Below are 14,316 nucleotides of genomic sequence, written 5' to 3'. Positions count from 1 at the left end.
ACCTTCCCTGCTTTTTCGCAACGCTGAATATGCAAAACGCCTCCGTAGACACCGTCCAGATAGTCTGGTACTACGGACCATGGAAAGGCTGATAGCTTTAGATTTCTGTTCTTGGATTTGGCGCTTGTCTGTTCAGAGCCCCAACAGCGTTTGAGCACAAAGCTTAAGCTCGAGGCGGCGGCGCTGACTTAACGTTAGTGCTCTAGCGTGAAATGTAGAGGCAGGCCGGGCCAGGAAGAGCTCCAGCCTGTACTGTTTTCGGTGAGCTTGACAGCATACCTGTTCTCTGGACCGGCCGACCATAGCTCCATGACGCATATCTTGGGCAGAGAGACCACGCCACGATATAGTGCTCATATGGTCTCTGTCCTTTGCCTCGTCCTGGAAACCCACAATCGTGACCCTCCGGGGCGATCGCCAAAACTTTTTGGTTGGTCGACCCTCGGCCGAATGACAAGCTTTGGTGCAAAAGAAGTCATCTAACGCGCAAATTCAACTGGCGAGACACGATTCAAGACATCCAGCACGCCGGAGTGGACGAAATCGCTGCTATCGGATGGTCTTCTCTCGGACCGTGAGCGTGAGATCGATCACACCAGATAAGATCGACGTAGCACTTCTCATTCATGACGATCACTTCTACTTGCTGCTGCTGCCCAGACTGGTCAGGCCAGCATCGATTCCGACCCGCGGTAAGGTCGAGCTCGTTTGATGGAGATGCGCGGAATCTGCTCTCGCCGCGGTTGTCAGCGGCTGCCGAGGAGATATGCCCGAACTCTCACTCTTGCAGTCCGCAGGAGAAATCAACATAGGTGTCAAAAGGTCGCATCAGAACGTACAGAGACGTTGGGGCTGCATTGAGGAAAGCCTAGTTGCGCCAAATTTAAGTTGCACCAGACAACGTCTTTCGGTGGGGTATAACTACAGCCAGTGGTGAGCTAGAGCATTTAGCTCTGTAACTGCTCCACAAAGTATGAGTTTGAAGTCCTACGTGCTGCTGTAATGACCGTTCACTTCACAGTACGGTTTAAGCATGTCAGAACTCACAGGCGTTTACATAATATCCTACCATGCTTGAACGTGTTAAGGGGACCGGGTTTTCGTTCTGAGCTTTCTTCAATGGTTGTGTCTGTCTTGCAAGCAATCTCTCAATCGCTTGCTCGAGACGATTCTTCAAGCAAGCGCAATTTGCACCCCTTCACTGCCTTGCGCTTGACCTCGTTGAACATAATGCGACCTTGACGAAATGGTAGGCCTGGACTACCTTGTTGGTCTCGGAAAAATACCAGCGTCAGATCTAGCCATCGAAAACGATTCGAACGAGAGACAGGACCTGCTTCCGAGTTCTTCTGCCCTTCAAATCCAGCTCGTTCTGCTCCTGACTTATCTGTTCTCTGCACGGCCCCTTGAAGTGTGTAAGCTTCGTAGTGGATCAACGTGGAGACCTGTCCGCGCCGCCGCCAAATCGCCTTGGTGACCACGAATCTTGTCACTCTCTCAGGTGATTGTAGTATTGGGCAATCGGGTCAGGAAACAGCCTCGGGGTGGTCGTGTACGGCAACAGCTCTTTCAAAACACCGCTGTTCTTTGATTGGCCAAGCGTACTGTGGTAAGGGAAAGTGCAGAACGAGCGCGTGTCTGTGTTGTGATGCTGTCCTCCATCTCGAGAGAGTGGACGTCGATCGTTGCCCGACAACGCAATGTACAGCAGCGAGAGCTACGACAGACGTTCGGTTACTCCAATAGCAACTCCCCTGCGTCCTGTGCAGGGGAGAATTCGTTCGTGACTGGTTCAGATCATTGGGCTATTTGAGAAAATGATGGGCCTAGATTCTCGGATCTCCTGGAGAAAGAGAGTAGCATCCCCGAACGTAGGCTCAGCGTCCAAATACTGAGCGCCAATGCAGGGCCTGGTCTCGAGGCCTGTTTACGGTACCTCAAGAAGGAAGCAAGATGTGAGACGATTGTGGAGGTCTCAAGCGTAGGATCCAGAAGCCTAACGAACGCGGCTTTGCCCCGATTAAGCCTCAGCCAAGGACGGACACACGACTTTGTACTGGAAAGAAAGCCAAACAAAGCGCTGTAAGGGACCGAAAAGGCGCTCTAAGGGACTGCGTGGTGGTGTGTTCAGCTCATCAGCGAAGCGATAATCAAATTAAATTTCTTGGAATAGACCGACTGTCGTCTACTGCTTGGGCAATGCTGTCGCCGTTCCCTCCAGCCTCCAGTGTTCAACACGATCAGTCTCACGGCGAAAACATTGGCGAGTGTGCTTCTTGGGGAGTGCAGTGGCTGCATTGCGACGAAACATAGCCACGTCCTTCTCCGACAGTGGTCGAGTCGTATGAAGACGAAAATGAAATGATGGACCATGAGAAGAGTGGCAATTCGAGAGAGCTATGTCCAGTGACGGTCTGTGTGCTGATGACAATGAGATGAGATGAGCGACGATGCGAAGGCAATCGGGGAGTGGTGCCGGCTTCAGGGCTGCTGCACACGCAGTGGACCGTCCGAAGGACTTGGGAGAAATTATTGAGATACAAAAGGCTTTCGATGAGTGTTTTTGACGGGATTCGCCTTCGAAAGGGATCTTCCGTAGCTCATACACCTGACCTGAACCACGTTGCCTTTCACCAGATAGGATCGGTCATCTTCGAATCAAGTACTTGTGTTGGAGTTTCATTTTACGGCCTCGCCGCCATGCGCACGGAAGACAGTCCCCAAGAAGAGGCCCAGGCAGGCAATCGGTGAGCTAGTGTTCTCAAGGTCTCGATTGTACCGATGATTGCGGAAGCATGTCAGCAGTCAAGCAACTAAAGCGAAGTGCTGCTGGAAGCAGCCAATTGTGCTGAGGGCTCTCACCTTGGAAATCTGACGGGAGGGACAAAAAGACGAGTCGGTCCATCGAGGGTAATCTTGCGGAGTACCTCCACTCTGGAGCGCCGACGAATAACGGGGTGGTTTCGATTATCTCCTGCCAAATATGATGTGGTCGGGCAGTGAAGTTGACCGATGGTAGGATTCGTCACGTGGAAGAGTGCGGTCTCTTGGCATTCCGTTTCTTCCTTCCTTGCCCATCATCCGTAGCCACCAAACAGAAAAGTGGCTTTGCCATGAGCATGAAGGACACCTACATCTCAGCGACCTTTGATCCCAGAAGAGTGATGCATGGACTGTTTGAAATTGACATGATAAGCCATGGTGAAGACTCGATAAGCATGGCAGTCAGCTCAAGGTACCCAAACCTCACCTAAACTTATGGACAATCACCCAGGGCTGTTAGAGATGCCCATAATCCAGGGACGGTTAGGCGAGGTACAACAGTGTATATATATTCAGGATCATATGTGATTTTGGATAGCAGAGGTTCATTAACCATGGGACTCATTTTGTTACTAAGCCATGTCAGAGATTCAAGGATAGTCATGGCTATCACTAGGAAAGATACCCATAATCTAGAGATAGTCAACTGAGGAGTATTAGTGTGAAGAGACCTTGAAATTTATATAATAAAGAGTGGTAAAGGCTTAATAAGTATTACATTCAGATTGCGGCAGAATGATGCCAAGCCTCACCAAGTATTCCATGGCCAGCACCAACACCAGAATAAATATTCACTGTCCAGGAACAATCACAGTAAGGAAAGCAGTGCTTAGACATCTCAAAACATATGTAGTAAAGGGTGGTCAAGTCTCAATAGGCATGGGACTTAGGTTGTGGTAAATAGTGCCAAGCCATACTAGAGACAAGGCCAGAACTAAAAGAGATGCTTGCACTCCAGGAACAGCCCCAGGAAGAACAGGAGTGCCCAGGCACCTCGAAACATATATGGTGAAGGGTGGTGAAGCCTTAGTAGGCATGGGCCTCCGACTGTAGTAGGCAGGGCCAAGCCCTATAAGAAACATGAGCTAGTCTATACCAGGCCAGTACTAAAAGAGATACTCGTATATGAGTGATGATCACAGGAGGTTTAGTGGTATATAGAGTCCTCATAACATCGGTAATAAAGGGTGATAGAGGCTTGGTAGGCGTGGGACTCAAGCTGCAGTAAGACAGTGCCAAGCCCTACTCCGTCGGAGACTGTATTTATATAGTCAAAGCCAGTCCGAGAAAAGATGCTCGCATACTGGTGATACTCACAACGAAAACACTGGTGTATAAGCTGCTTGACGCATATATGATGAGTGATGGCAAAGGCTTCGGAAGCGTGGGACTCCAGTGGCAGTAGTAAAGTAACCAGGATCTGCTGGCACTCGTCTTGCCCAGCACAAAGGAGAACATTTACAGCCTCTTGATGATCAGATAGGGTGTAATAGTACACAGGCTAGTCAGAATACATATATAAAAGGATGGTGAAGGCTTAACAAGCATGGCGGTCAGCTAAAGATAGAGAGTGCGTGCCAAGCCTCGCCAGGTACTCTGACCTGACTCCCATGACCTAGACAGACACTTACGGTTTAGTAACACTTGTGTGAGGTGTATTAGTCTGTGGATATCTTAGAAAGTGTATAAGTAAGTCGTGGACAGACCTAATCACAGTAGCACCCAGCTAAAGATAGAAATAGAGCTTCAGTGCCAAGCCTCGCCAGATATCTTAGATCAGATCCCCATACTCAAAAGCAATCCTCACAGTCTATTCACGCTTACTTAAAGTGTATCAGGCTGTAGAAATTTGAGAGATCACTTAAGACTATTGTGTAACAGCTTAGTTAATGTAGGACTTAGCCTAGGAAAAATTATCTCGAGCCTGATTAAATACTCTAGATCCAACTCCAATGACATAGAGACTTTTCTACGGCTGTATCATATCAACTCAGAGTATGTCAGTCTATAGGTATCTGAAAAGCGCCTGATCACAGGTTAGGGACGCTTTTCCAGCATGGCACTTGATTTGAGCTAGAATTTGAGCTAGAATAGTGTCAAGACTGGTGGGATACTTCAGACTAGACTTCAATAGTGTGAAGGCATGCTCATGCCCCAGTCATGTTTGCTTAAACCGTGCTTTGGTATACACGTCCCAGGAAACACCTAACAAAGCTCTGAGAAAGCTGGATAGTTGTGGCACTCTGATCAGGGTGGAAGTAAGTGTACCAGGCATCCCTAGACCAGACATTAATGATAAATAAGTATAGCTACATGATACTCGCTTAAAGTGAGACTAAGTCTACATATTTTCAGTTATAGACAGACAGATCTGAAAGGATCTGGTAGGCTTAGAACTTAGATTGTGGAAACAACCGCCAGGCTCCAACAGATGTTTTCCACAGCGTTAAAAACCATTCTAATACTGACCACACTTCCATATAGTCACTATGCATGTGACCGTCTTGCAGAGTGGATAGTTGAAGGGAATGTCCAGAGAGCATGGGATTGATGAAGATATATGAAGGTTCTAAGCGCCAAACCACAACTAAAACATCATTTGATTTTCGCAGTACGCCAGTGTGAGAGTTATTTGCCCAGCTACCAGTACGATTTCCCGAGCTACGTGTACATGGGCTTGTGCTGAAGACAATGTACTTGAGTTGTAAGAATAGCTTGGAGGCATAGTACTGGTGCAGGTACCTGTCTGGAGATCCTAAGCCGCCAAGCTAGCGCAGGAACACTCTTGCTTTTGCCACGAGGCCCATCACCAAGATGACTGTCCCAGTCACAAACACAGTCATCTCAACAAAAGCTATACACAATCATATTGAAGCGCACGTAACTAAGGCTTGGAAAGATCTATAGGGGTTGGGACTTGGGGTACAAAATAGCCAGCCTGAGCGATTGAAAGGCTACTTCAGTACTCTCCATCGATCTGCCTACCACCAGAGGAGTCTACTTGATCCAATCACACTTGCTCTATATACTGTAGTGCTATCAAAGCTGAAGCAATACATCCTTAAACATATAGGAGGCGTGGTAGCTATGGTATTTGAGTCTGAAAGGAAGTGCCAAGCTTGACCTAGAGTGCTTTGTTTTTCAATCCTTTACTCACTGAAAATCTTTTCAGACATATATATACCTAGCTTAGTCTAGCGCTTAGGTGTGCCAAGTCACGAATGAGCAGATGTACTATGGGACGAGCTCAGCTTAGCGTCGGTGGGACTGGAGAGTAGCAGGCAAGAAGACGCCAAGCCTCAGTCAATCACATATATACATCGTATTCCTTATTAATCAAAGATATCATGCGACATGCCCATGTCTTGCTGACATACTCTAGTAGTCAAAGGCTCTAGATAATGAGTAAATAGGCGTGGGAAAGGTCCAGCAGTGGTGGCACTAGGTCACAGAATCCTCTGGCTCAGAGTGCCAGGCTAGCAAAGATGCTTTTTAATCTGCGCATGCCTAGTGACTGTGCTTTAGTGGTCATAGATGCTGGGGAAGAGTGACCTGATGTAGGAATAGCTGTCCAAGAATGCTATTGCCGCGGTCGTCGAGGCGAGTGTCAAGGATCTGCAGAGCAGGAGATGGAAGCTCGATGACAGCAATGCTGGTCTCTGCAAGACCTTCTTCTCTTCTTCCATAGAAAGGTGCGGGAGCCTTCACCTCGGCGAGCACAACAAAGAGCGGTGTAGTCAATCATCATCCAAAAATTGTACTGGTAAGCCTCTGTCTCTGGCTAATCATCGTGTACTGAGACAGCTCCATGTAGGAAGGACGGGCTGTCACGTTCACGTTCACTGGACGACCCATCGCCCTCGAGGACTCTCTGAGAACGATATTGGCATGGCAAAGTTCACAGACGCGTTGGCGGATGACGTGGAAGGGAGCTGGGCCACAGACGACATGACCATTGCGCAGGCGTGGAGCTAGGTCAGTCCACCGCTCCTGGTCTGAGGGCTGCCACAAAACCTCTGAGGCGACACAATCCTAGAAATGTTGTGGGTCTATGGCACTCAACGAGAGAGCTTGTAACAGTACAAGTCCTCGCGAAGAAGGGTGCAATAGGAATCATTCAGAAGAGCACTCATCATGGGGAAAGGGCAACGATTAGGCGTGATTGGCAAGTCATACAGATGCTTAAACCTTCATATGCACATGAGTAACATACAGCGATGCTCGCCAAGGGTATTCTGCACTTCCCCAACGTTTTTATCGATGACAGCTGTTTTATACGGATCGTAAAACCAGGACCAGGACTAATCTTTGAAGCAAGGCCGTACGCTTCAGCGATCACTGGTACTTTACCGTCGGTAGCTCTCAGGATCGCTTTTATCTCTGTCTCGGATTCGCCGGAGACGGCACCGATGGAATCTCAACGAAGACTGGCACGTTGTTACAGTAGTGAGAAAAGCTCAATCGGTGGTATCGTGTATCATTCAACATACTATTACTATGGACTCATGATGCGCCCGTCAGTAGACCAGGTGTTCCCACAACTATTCCCTTATTGCTAAATTCTATTGGTAGTGTGGCAACAGCATTCGCACTTTGAACCGGCACTTCCAAAACCATTCCCAGCCCCGTAAGCTTTTCATTCTTGAGCGCGAGGCTTAAATACATCCACTCAAGTACTCCAGGAGCATGCTTAAGTCGCGTTTGGGTGGCAGCTTGATACACATTTTCAAAATCAACAATGGCATTAGTTGTTGCATTATAGAACCGACAGCCGTTTTCCTGGTAGTCGTAGCACACCTTAAGTAGGGCACGGATGTTGGATGACTTCACTGCAGAAGGTGCATTTGTTGAGGGTGCGGTCTGGGATGAATTCAGTGCTCGGTTGATCAACGTCGCTAGTGTGCTGGTACTGTTGTTAATGCGCGTAACACTATACAGTGCTTGTATACGATGGCGCATGTGATCAAGTATCTCGTCCGAAGTGAGTGGGATCGGTTCCAATACATTGCCCAGCTTCACGGTCACAGATGCTGATGTAGACGAAGAAAGTATGGGGGTCGATTGTGAGGATGGTGGGGTGCTGGTTGCCATGGAAACTGTTGCAGGACGAGCAGATGTGCTCATTGGGGGGTACGGGCGGGTAGCCCAAATGGATTTAGTACTCTGGCTTGGCACTTCTGCGGGTACGTCACTCCAACCACGTGGTTGAGTACTTGACCCCTGTCCCAGGGGCTGAGCTGGAACATTGTAGACAAAGGCACATAATCCAACAAAGATTGCGACTGAGGGATGCATGTTACGCAAGTGATCGAATGTGGGCTGGAAAGAAGTGGAGCGATGGGATTCGTTCTGCTGTTTGTGAATGGTTCTGATAGGTATTTGCAGATAAAGAATGAAGAATTTCTGGAATGATGCATGCATGTGGCCCTATTATATGTGCTCGTGTCCTGTACCAAGTCCCTAAATCCCCGAATTTGTCAACGAAATGAAGTCCGGCTCAGGGCTGCAGCAGGCTGGAAACTGGTGCTCAATGTCCAAAACCCGTTGCAAGGAATGTGCGGAATTGCGAACGGAAGCCATGAAATTGAGGCTATGGCCTGGCTTGGATGGCTCGTATGAGATTGGGACTTTCAGTAAGCTTTCATGACAAAGCTTCCATGCCCGGGTCTAACTATATGTGGATTGGTCCCGACCGACGGGTGGTACATCGGACATTCCTTACGAAGGTTATCCGCACGACTTATGAAAGTTCCCGAGTTGGGGGACTACTGTGTGGACGTCCGTGTTTCCCTCTATCGTGGATGACTCGCGTCCATACCCATCGTCGTCCATTCTCCCTTGCCCAATAAAGTGACTATGCACCTGCAATCTTTTTAGGTAGACTTGACTGAAGTTTTCACCTAGTTATACGACCACCCTTATGCCTCTCGAGCTCGCTTTGGACACGCGCTACTGGATCGATACAGCCTGATTCATCGTCCTCAAGGGTCAAGATGCGATCTTGGCGACACACTCTGATGCTACTCACACTAGCTATGAGCACTGGCGCAGATGAGGGAGACTCTCCAGTCACGGTCACATGTCCGTCGTGGGGCCTGCTTGGTATTGCGTGCTGTATCGATCCGGAATTGGACACCGACAAATACCCACAGTACGTTTACGATGTTACGGCAAGCTTCATCAAGAGCGGCGTCGCCGCATTCAGTCAGGGACCGTCTTGTGCCTATTCAACTCTGACTGGAACTACGGATACATTCAATTCCGCCATTGAAGATGTCTTGTTCACTACGTGTTCGTCGCAAGCCAGTCCCGAAGATTGCCAGCAGTACGCTACGTGCGTGGGATGTGCGTGGGCAACAATGGTGTACTCATTTTATGGCGACGATTGGAATGAACGTCAGGGCATCTTACGGCACAACATCCACGACTGGAGCGTTGATTTGCAACTCGGATATGACTTCGTTCCTGGAGATTTTTGCAAGAAAATTGGCTCAGATGCAAGCACTCTCTATCAAGGTGGCTCGGCCGATTTCCTGACGCAGTGCATCCCTACATCTAATTTCTGAGGCATTGCGCGCTTCGCTTAGATGCGAGAAAGGGAGGGGCACTGAAGAGCTCCCGTGACTCGCCGCGATGTTCGCGAGGCTCTGGTAGCCGCCAGGTACTTCTGGCTTCTTGCACAGCTGCATTGTCGACAAAGTCTGCTTCTGGTCCAAAGTTTCCGTGCGCACTTGACGTTTGACAATCATCAGGATAAGATATGGCAGCACGTAATTTGGGGTCTCGTGGATCTCTGACAGAGGGGGCCATGGACCAAGCACTGACGAGGCTTGGCTTTCACTTTCCACGAGCAGCGCTTCCGGTGAATATAAATTGTGGGCCAATATCTGCCGCTCCACATTCCAGTCCCCTCCGCGTCCATCAACGTTTTGGAGACCCAAAGGCACCGTGTATGCTGTTGCTGATCAGCAAGACTGGAATGTTGCGACGTAAGATACCCGTTACGCTGAATAGCTGCAGAAATGTGGTCTTGAAAAAGGTAGGCACATTCTCGAAGATGAAATTTTGGTGAAGGGCGTAAGAGCCCAAAGCACATTGGCTCTGCCCTCGTTATATACAACAGTGGCCGCTATATAGGAGGGCCCGGGGAAAAAGCCGTTCATCTACGGACCACTCTTTATGCATTCTTGATCTAAGCTGCAAAGATGACTACTTTGCAGACGCTGACTGTACTGGCTATAGCCCCAATGTGCTTAGCTGGTATACAGTATGCCCTTCCAATCATCAACAGATCGCCATGGAGCGTCAACGTGGACATGACAGATGCATACGAGTCGAATTGCATGAAGTCGGGTGCTACTCTCAAATGGGTGGAGTCTTATATGGACAGTTGGAAGAGCATAAGCTTGCGGAGAGACTTTGGCAGAGAATACGCTGACTATGATGTCTATCTCCAATACTTCAAGGCCAACTACGAGCTCCCGGATCTTGGTCAGGGCGACACTTTGCAGAATGGTCAAGCAACAATTGATCCCTACGTCGCGAATTCTGTATCAGCGCCCTTCCTCGTCATAGAGGGCGAGACTGATGGTGGTCTCTTCTCTGGGTGTATTGGCTCACACTCTTACCAGGCGTTTGGAGTTACCATTAATGGTACCACCACGAAATACACCTTGAAGATCCGCCAGAAAACCACTGGACTGTAACCAAGGTAAGCCATATCCTGCGAATGACGGGGTTGAGTGGAGCTTGACTCATTCCGAGTTATGCGAACATACTTTTGTCGATTTCTGACTCTCCGAAAATATGCAGTCCTCCAATTCGGCTGATCAAGCGGATCTGGTTGTCGACATTGGGTCAGGTGGCCACGCAAATGCCAAAACGATCGTGACCGAAGTCATCGCGGCTATTCTTACTATTGCCAGCCTATACACCGGCGTAACAAATTTCTGTGCATCTTTTGCCAGGGCTGGACTGGCAGCGGCCCAACCCATAGACACAGAAGCGGCCAACTTGTACTCAAAAATGGCCTCGGTCTATCTTCAAAGAGGACTTGCCTCCGTCGCCATCACTTCTCTCAGTGGTCTGACTCTATACAACATGGACCCATTCGATCTTGGCTCGGAAACAGACACAGTTCCCGACGACGCAGCTGGCGATGATAGCGCTAACCCGATTATACTTGCTTTCGATTCTATCTATCAAGAGAGTAACCCTGACGACCGCCTTTGCTGTACTCTAGGCGAGAACGTATGGGAGAATTATGATTGCAGGATGACTTCTGTCGCACTGGTAGTGCAGTCTGATGGATCCACCGTGCTGGTACCGATGCCGAACCTCTATCGCGCTTGGACATAGCTTGGCCAATTGGAGCAGGCTTAGGATAAGATTTGGGACGGGGTTTGGTATTGCTTAGTGAAACTATACGGAAGACGCATCTTGGGATAGGTTTGAAAAGGGAAACATATGGGGGACGGGGGGACAAAGAGAGAGCGTTCATCTAGCCCTCAGAGTCAACCCTGTGGCCCTTGCATCATGACTCCGATGGCCCAGTATCCAGTATCAGAGGACTATCGACTTGCTAGAGATGTTGACCAACGAAGGGCACGCCGCTGCTGGATATAGAGACCAAGCACAACCGCCGTTATCGCGACATCGAGTGAACGTGACTAGATCGTTGCACGCAGGTATAGGCCATCTAACGTGATTAGTGTGGTGCTACAAAAAGCTCTAGAAGATCCTCAGCTCGATATCCGACCGGTTCTACTCAGTGGCTGTCCACCGCAGGAGCACTCTGCACCCGCTCTTCTGTTGCCAAACGAAGCCTCTGGCCCAGATCTGGTTCAACGCGGCCGAACATAGCGTAGCATCTCTCCCGGATATCCTGCTTGGCGGAGTACAGATGACTGGCGATGTTTCCAACCAAATTCTGTTGCAATTTCTGGCCTTCGCCATCACCCTTCTTTCCCAGCATCTCCCAGAACCATCTCGCCTGCACAAAGTCCTCATCTGTGACCTCCTGCAGATTCCAGACAGCCTGGCCTGACCAGAGCTCATGCGTTTGATTCGCGTCGACAGGCTTGTAGGTATTCGGCTTGATCGTTGACGGGTAATTGGGCGCAGCACCGTAGTTCCCCTGTACGCTCATAAAGCCGTCACGCTGCCAGTATGCTCCTGGATGGAGAGGCCGATTGACAGGAATCTGCTGGTAGTTGACGCCGAGTCGGTGGCGCTGGGAGTCGGCATATGAGAACAACCGGGCTTGCAACATCGGATCTGCTGTGGGCTCAATCCCAGGAATCAGGTGCGAAGGTGCGAAGGCGAGCTGTTCTATCTCGGCGAAGTAATTCGTCGCATTGCGGTTGAGCGTCAGTGTCCCAACAGGACGGAGCGGATAGTCGGAATGCGGCCAGACCTTGGTAACATCGAAGATATTCCACCGGTAGCTCTCGGCGTCCTCCGGGTCCATGACTTGGACCTTGAGATCCCAGGATGGGTAGTCGCCACGCTCGATAGCATTGTAAAGATCCTCTGTTGCGTGGTCGGGGTTGGTCGCGGCTTCGGCGGCTTCTTCATTGGTCATATCCTTGCAGCCTTGCCTGGAGAGGAAGTGAAGCTTGACATATTTGAACGAGCCGTCCGCTTTAGTGAACTTGAAAGTGTGTCCAGAGTAAGTGTTCTGGTGCCGATAATCGGTGGGCGTTCCTCGATCGGAGAAAAGGTACATGACCTGATGGATAGACTCCTGGTTGCTGGAAAGAAAGTCCCAGAAAATTGTGGCATCCTTCAGATTCGTGACAGGGTTCCGTTTTTGGGTATGGATGAACTATTGCACCTGTCAGACCGAATGTGTATCAGTAGGAGCCAGAGCCGGGAGTTGAATTGTCGCCCGATTCAGGTATAGAGGTATACGTACGGTTGGGAACTTGACGCCATCCCTGATGAAGAAGATAGGAGTATTATTGCCGACCATATCTATTCAGCTGTCAGCATGGGCATATATCGGGAAGGACCAGAGCCGTAGTGATGGCTCGCCCGACCTGGGCTCACGGGAACACGTACCCCAGTTGCCCTCCTCGGTGTAGAACTTGATAGCGAAGCCGCGTGGATCTCTTGCAGCATCCGCAGAGCCTTTCTCGCCGCCTACGGTCGAGAAGCGAGCTGCGACAGGTGTTTTTCTGCCAACCTCGCTAAAAAGATCGGCCGAAGTGATATCGGTGACATCGTGAGTGACGACAAACTCGCCGAACGCCCCAGCTCCTTTGGCATGCACTACTCGCTCGGGGATCCTCTCACGGTCGAAATGGGCAAGGAGATCGATGAGGTGTACTATAGCATCTGTCAGACTGAACGTGTATCGAAAAAGAGCCAGAACCGGGTTACGTACCGTCTTGGAGCAAGATGGGTCCACGAGCGCCGATACTTTGGCTGGCCGTTGGCGTCGTAATGGGCCGCCCATGGGAAGTGGTGTAGATCGGTCCGATGACCGCAGCCATGTTGTAAAGTTGGTTAGGGTGATATTCGTGCACTTGGGTGTTTGTTCTGGTGATTTCTAGTAGCAGATCTTTTGCTGCACCTAAGGGCACTCTCGCCCTATATATCTTTGCCACCATGCCATGCGTCCGCGGAGGACCTGCTTTTCATCAGTGAGGTAATCCATCATTGCGCACTTACATTAAGCCCTCCATGGTTGCGTTACTTAATCAATCATATTGCTACATATGTATGACGTCGCTGACAACTGCCTTATTAGGCAAACAAGGGCGAACCGAGACTAAGCCAAAAGCGGCAACACGCCCTGAGTATGAGCAGTGTTCATGCTGACTGATATTCTCGTAGGACGTTGTTGAAGGGCACTTCGGAAGCACCTATGAGCCCGCGGAGATGCATTCAAGGACTGCGCAAAGCCTTCATGGATGATGACCAGGATCCGTCCTCTCGTCGGAATGATGTCCTTGCCACTTACTCGACTGAACGCTGCGCTGTTTGGCGGTGAGGTAGCCTTGCAGACGCGATGCCGTCCCATGCTCCATCCTGTGCCAGTATGGAGAGGCATACGGTTGCCGGCCTCGTCGATACAAGCTGAGCGGTGATCCTGACGCGTTGGTGCACTCCCATAGTATAGCTCATGCCTGCGCTATCCGAGGGCACAGCCGTATGTCATCGCAGGGGCAATGCGTGGACTCTTACCATGTCAACAACATGTCGACAACCACTGCCAGGCTGAAGCAAGCTCCGGACGACAGAAGTGAGGGAGGTGGGCACAAGAACTGTGGCCCCTATGGCGACAGTGAAGGATGACGCAGGCCGATCTGGACTCACATTCTCCCATGAGGGCAATCGGCGCACATGGTGCTCCAGCTATTACTTCCATTGTGTCCCTCGAAAGGTTTTTGTCAAGTCCCTGGTCGACGAACACCAGATGGCTCGAACTCATTGCCTGACTCACTGGTCTTAACGCATCCTCGACCAAAGGCTTACACTGCTGCGAGG

At 50.0% G+C, this 14,316-nt stretch overlaps 4 protein-coding genes across 4 annotated transcripts; 3 read left to right on the top strand and 1 right to left on the bottom strand.

Moving 5' to 3' along the window:
- Window positions 1–8,816: 8,816 nt before the first annotated feature.
- AB675_10573 (uncharacterized protein) lies at window positions 8,817–9,389 on the top strand (the record flags this gene model as incomplete). Its single annotated transcript, XM_018139355.1, has 1 exon — window positions 8,817–9,389. One exon carries the CDS (start codon window positions 8,817–8,819, stop codon window positions 9,387–9,389), a length of 573 nt encoding a protein of 190 aa, XP_018000638.1.
- A 639-nt stretch (window positions 9,390–10,028) lies between these two features.
- AB675_10572 (uncharacterized protein) lies at window positions 10,029–10,529 on the top strand (the record flags this gene model as incomplete). Its single annotated transcript, XM_018139354.1, has 1 exon — window positions 10,029–10,529. One exon carries the CDS (start codon window positions 10,029–10,031, stop codon window positions 10,527–10,529), a length of 501 nt encoding a protein of 166 aa, XP_018000779.1.
- A 100-nt stretch (window positions 10,530–10,629) lies between these two features.
- Window positions 10,630–11,181, top strand: AB675_10571 (uncharacterized protein; the record flags this gene model as incomplete). The annotated part of the gene is made up of 1 exon (XM_018139353.1): window positions 10,630–11,181. The coding sequence occupies one exon, from the start codon at window positions 10,630–10,632 to the stop codon at window positions 11,179–11,181; it is 552 nt and encodes a 183-aa protein (XP_018000918.1).
- A 409-nt stretch (window positions 11,182–11,590) lies between these two features.
- On the bottom strand, window positions 11,591–13,319 carry AB675_10570 (Catalase; the record flags this gene model as incomplete). Its single annotated transcript, XM_018139352.1, has 4 exons — window positions 11,591–12,649; window positions 12,740–12,798; window positions 12,886–13,152; window positions 13,211–13,319. The coding sequence occupies 4 exons, from the start codon at window positions 13,317–13,319 to the stop codon at window positions 11,591–11,593; spliced, it is 1,494 nt and encodes a 497-aa protein (XP_018000693.1).
- Window positions 13,320–14,316: the final 997 nt, after the last annotated feature.

The sequence above is a fragment of the Cyphellophora attinorum genome, assembly GCF_001299255.1.
Source record: "Cyphellophora attinorum strain CBS 131958 chromosome Unknown Contig11, whole genome shotgun sequence".
In the NCBI taxonomy this organism is placed as follows: domain Eukaryota; kingdom Fungi; phylum Ascomycota; class Eurotiomycetes; order Chaetothyriales; family Cyphellophoraceae; genus Cyphellophora; species Cyphellophora attinorum.
This window is presented reverse-complemented; position numbering and strand designations above follow the sequence as displayed.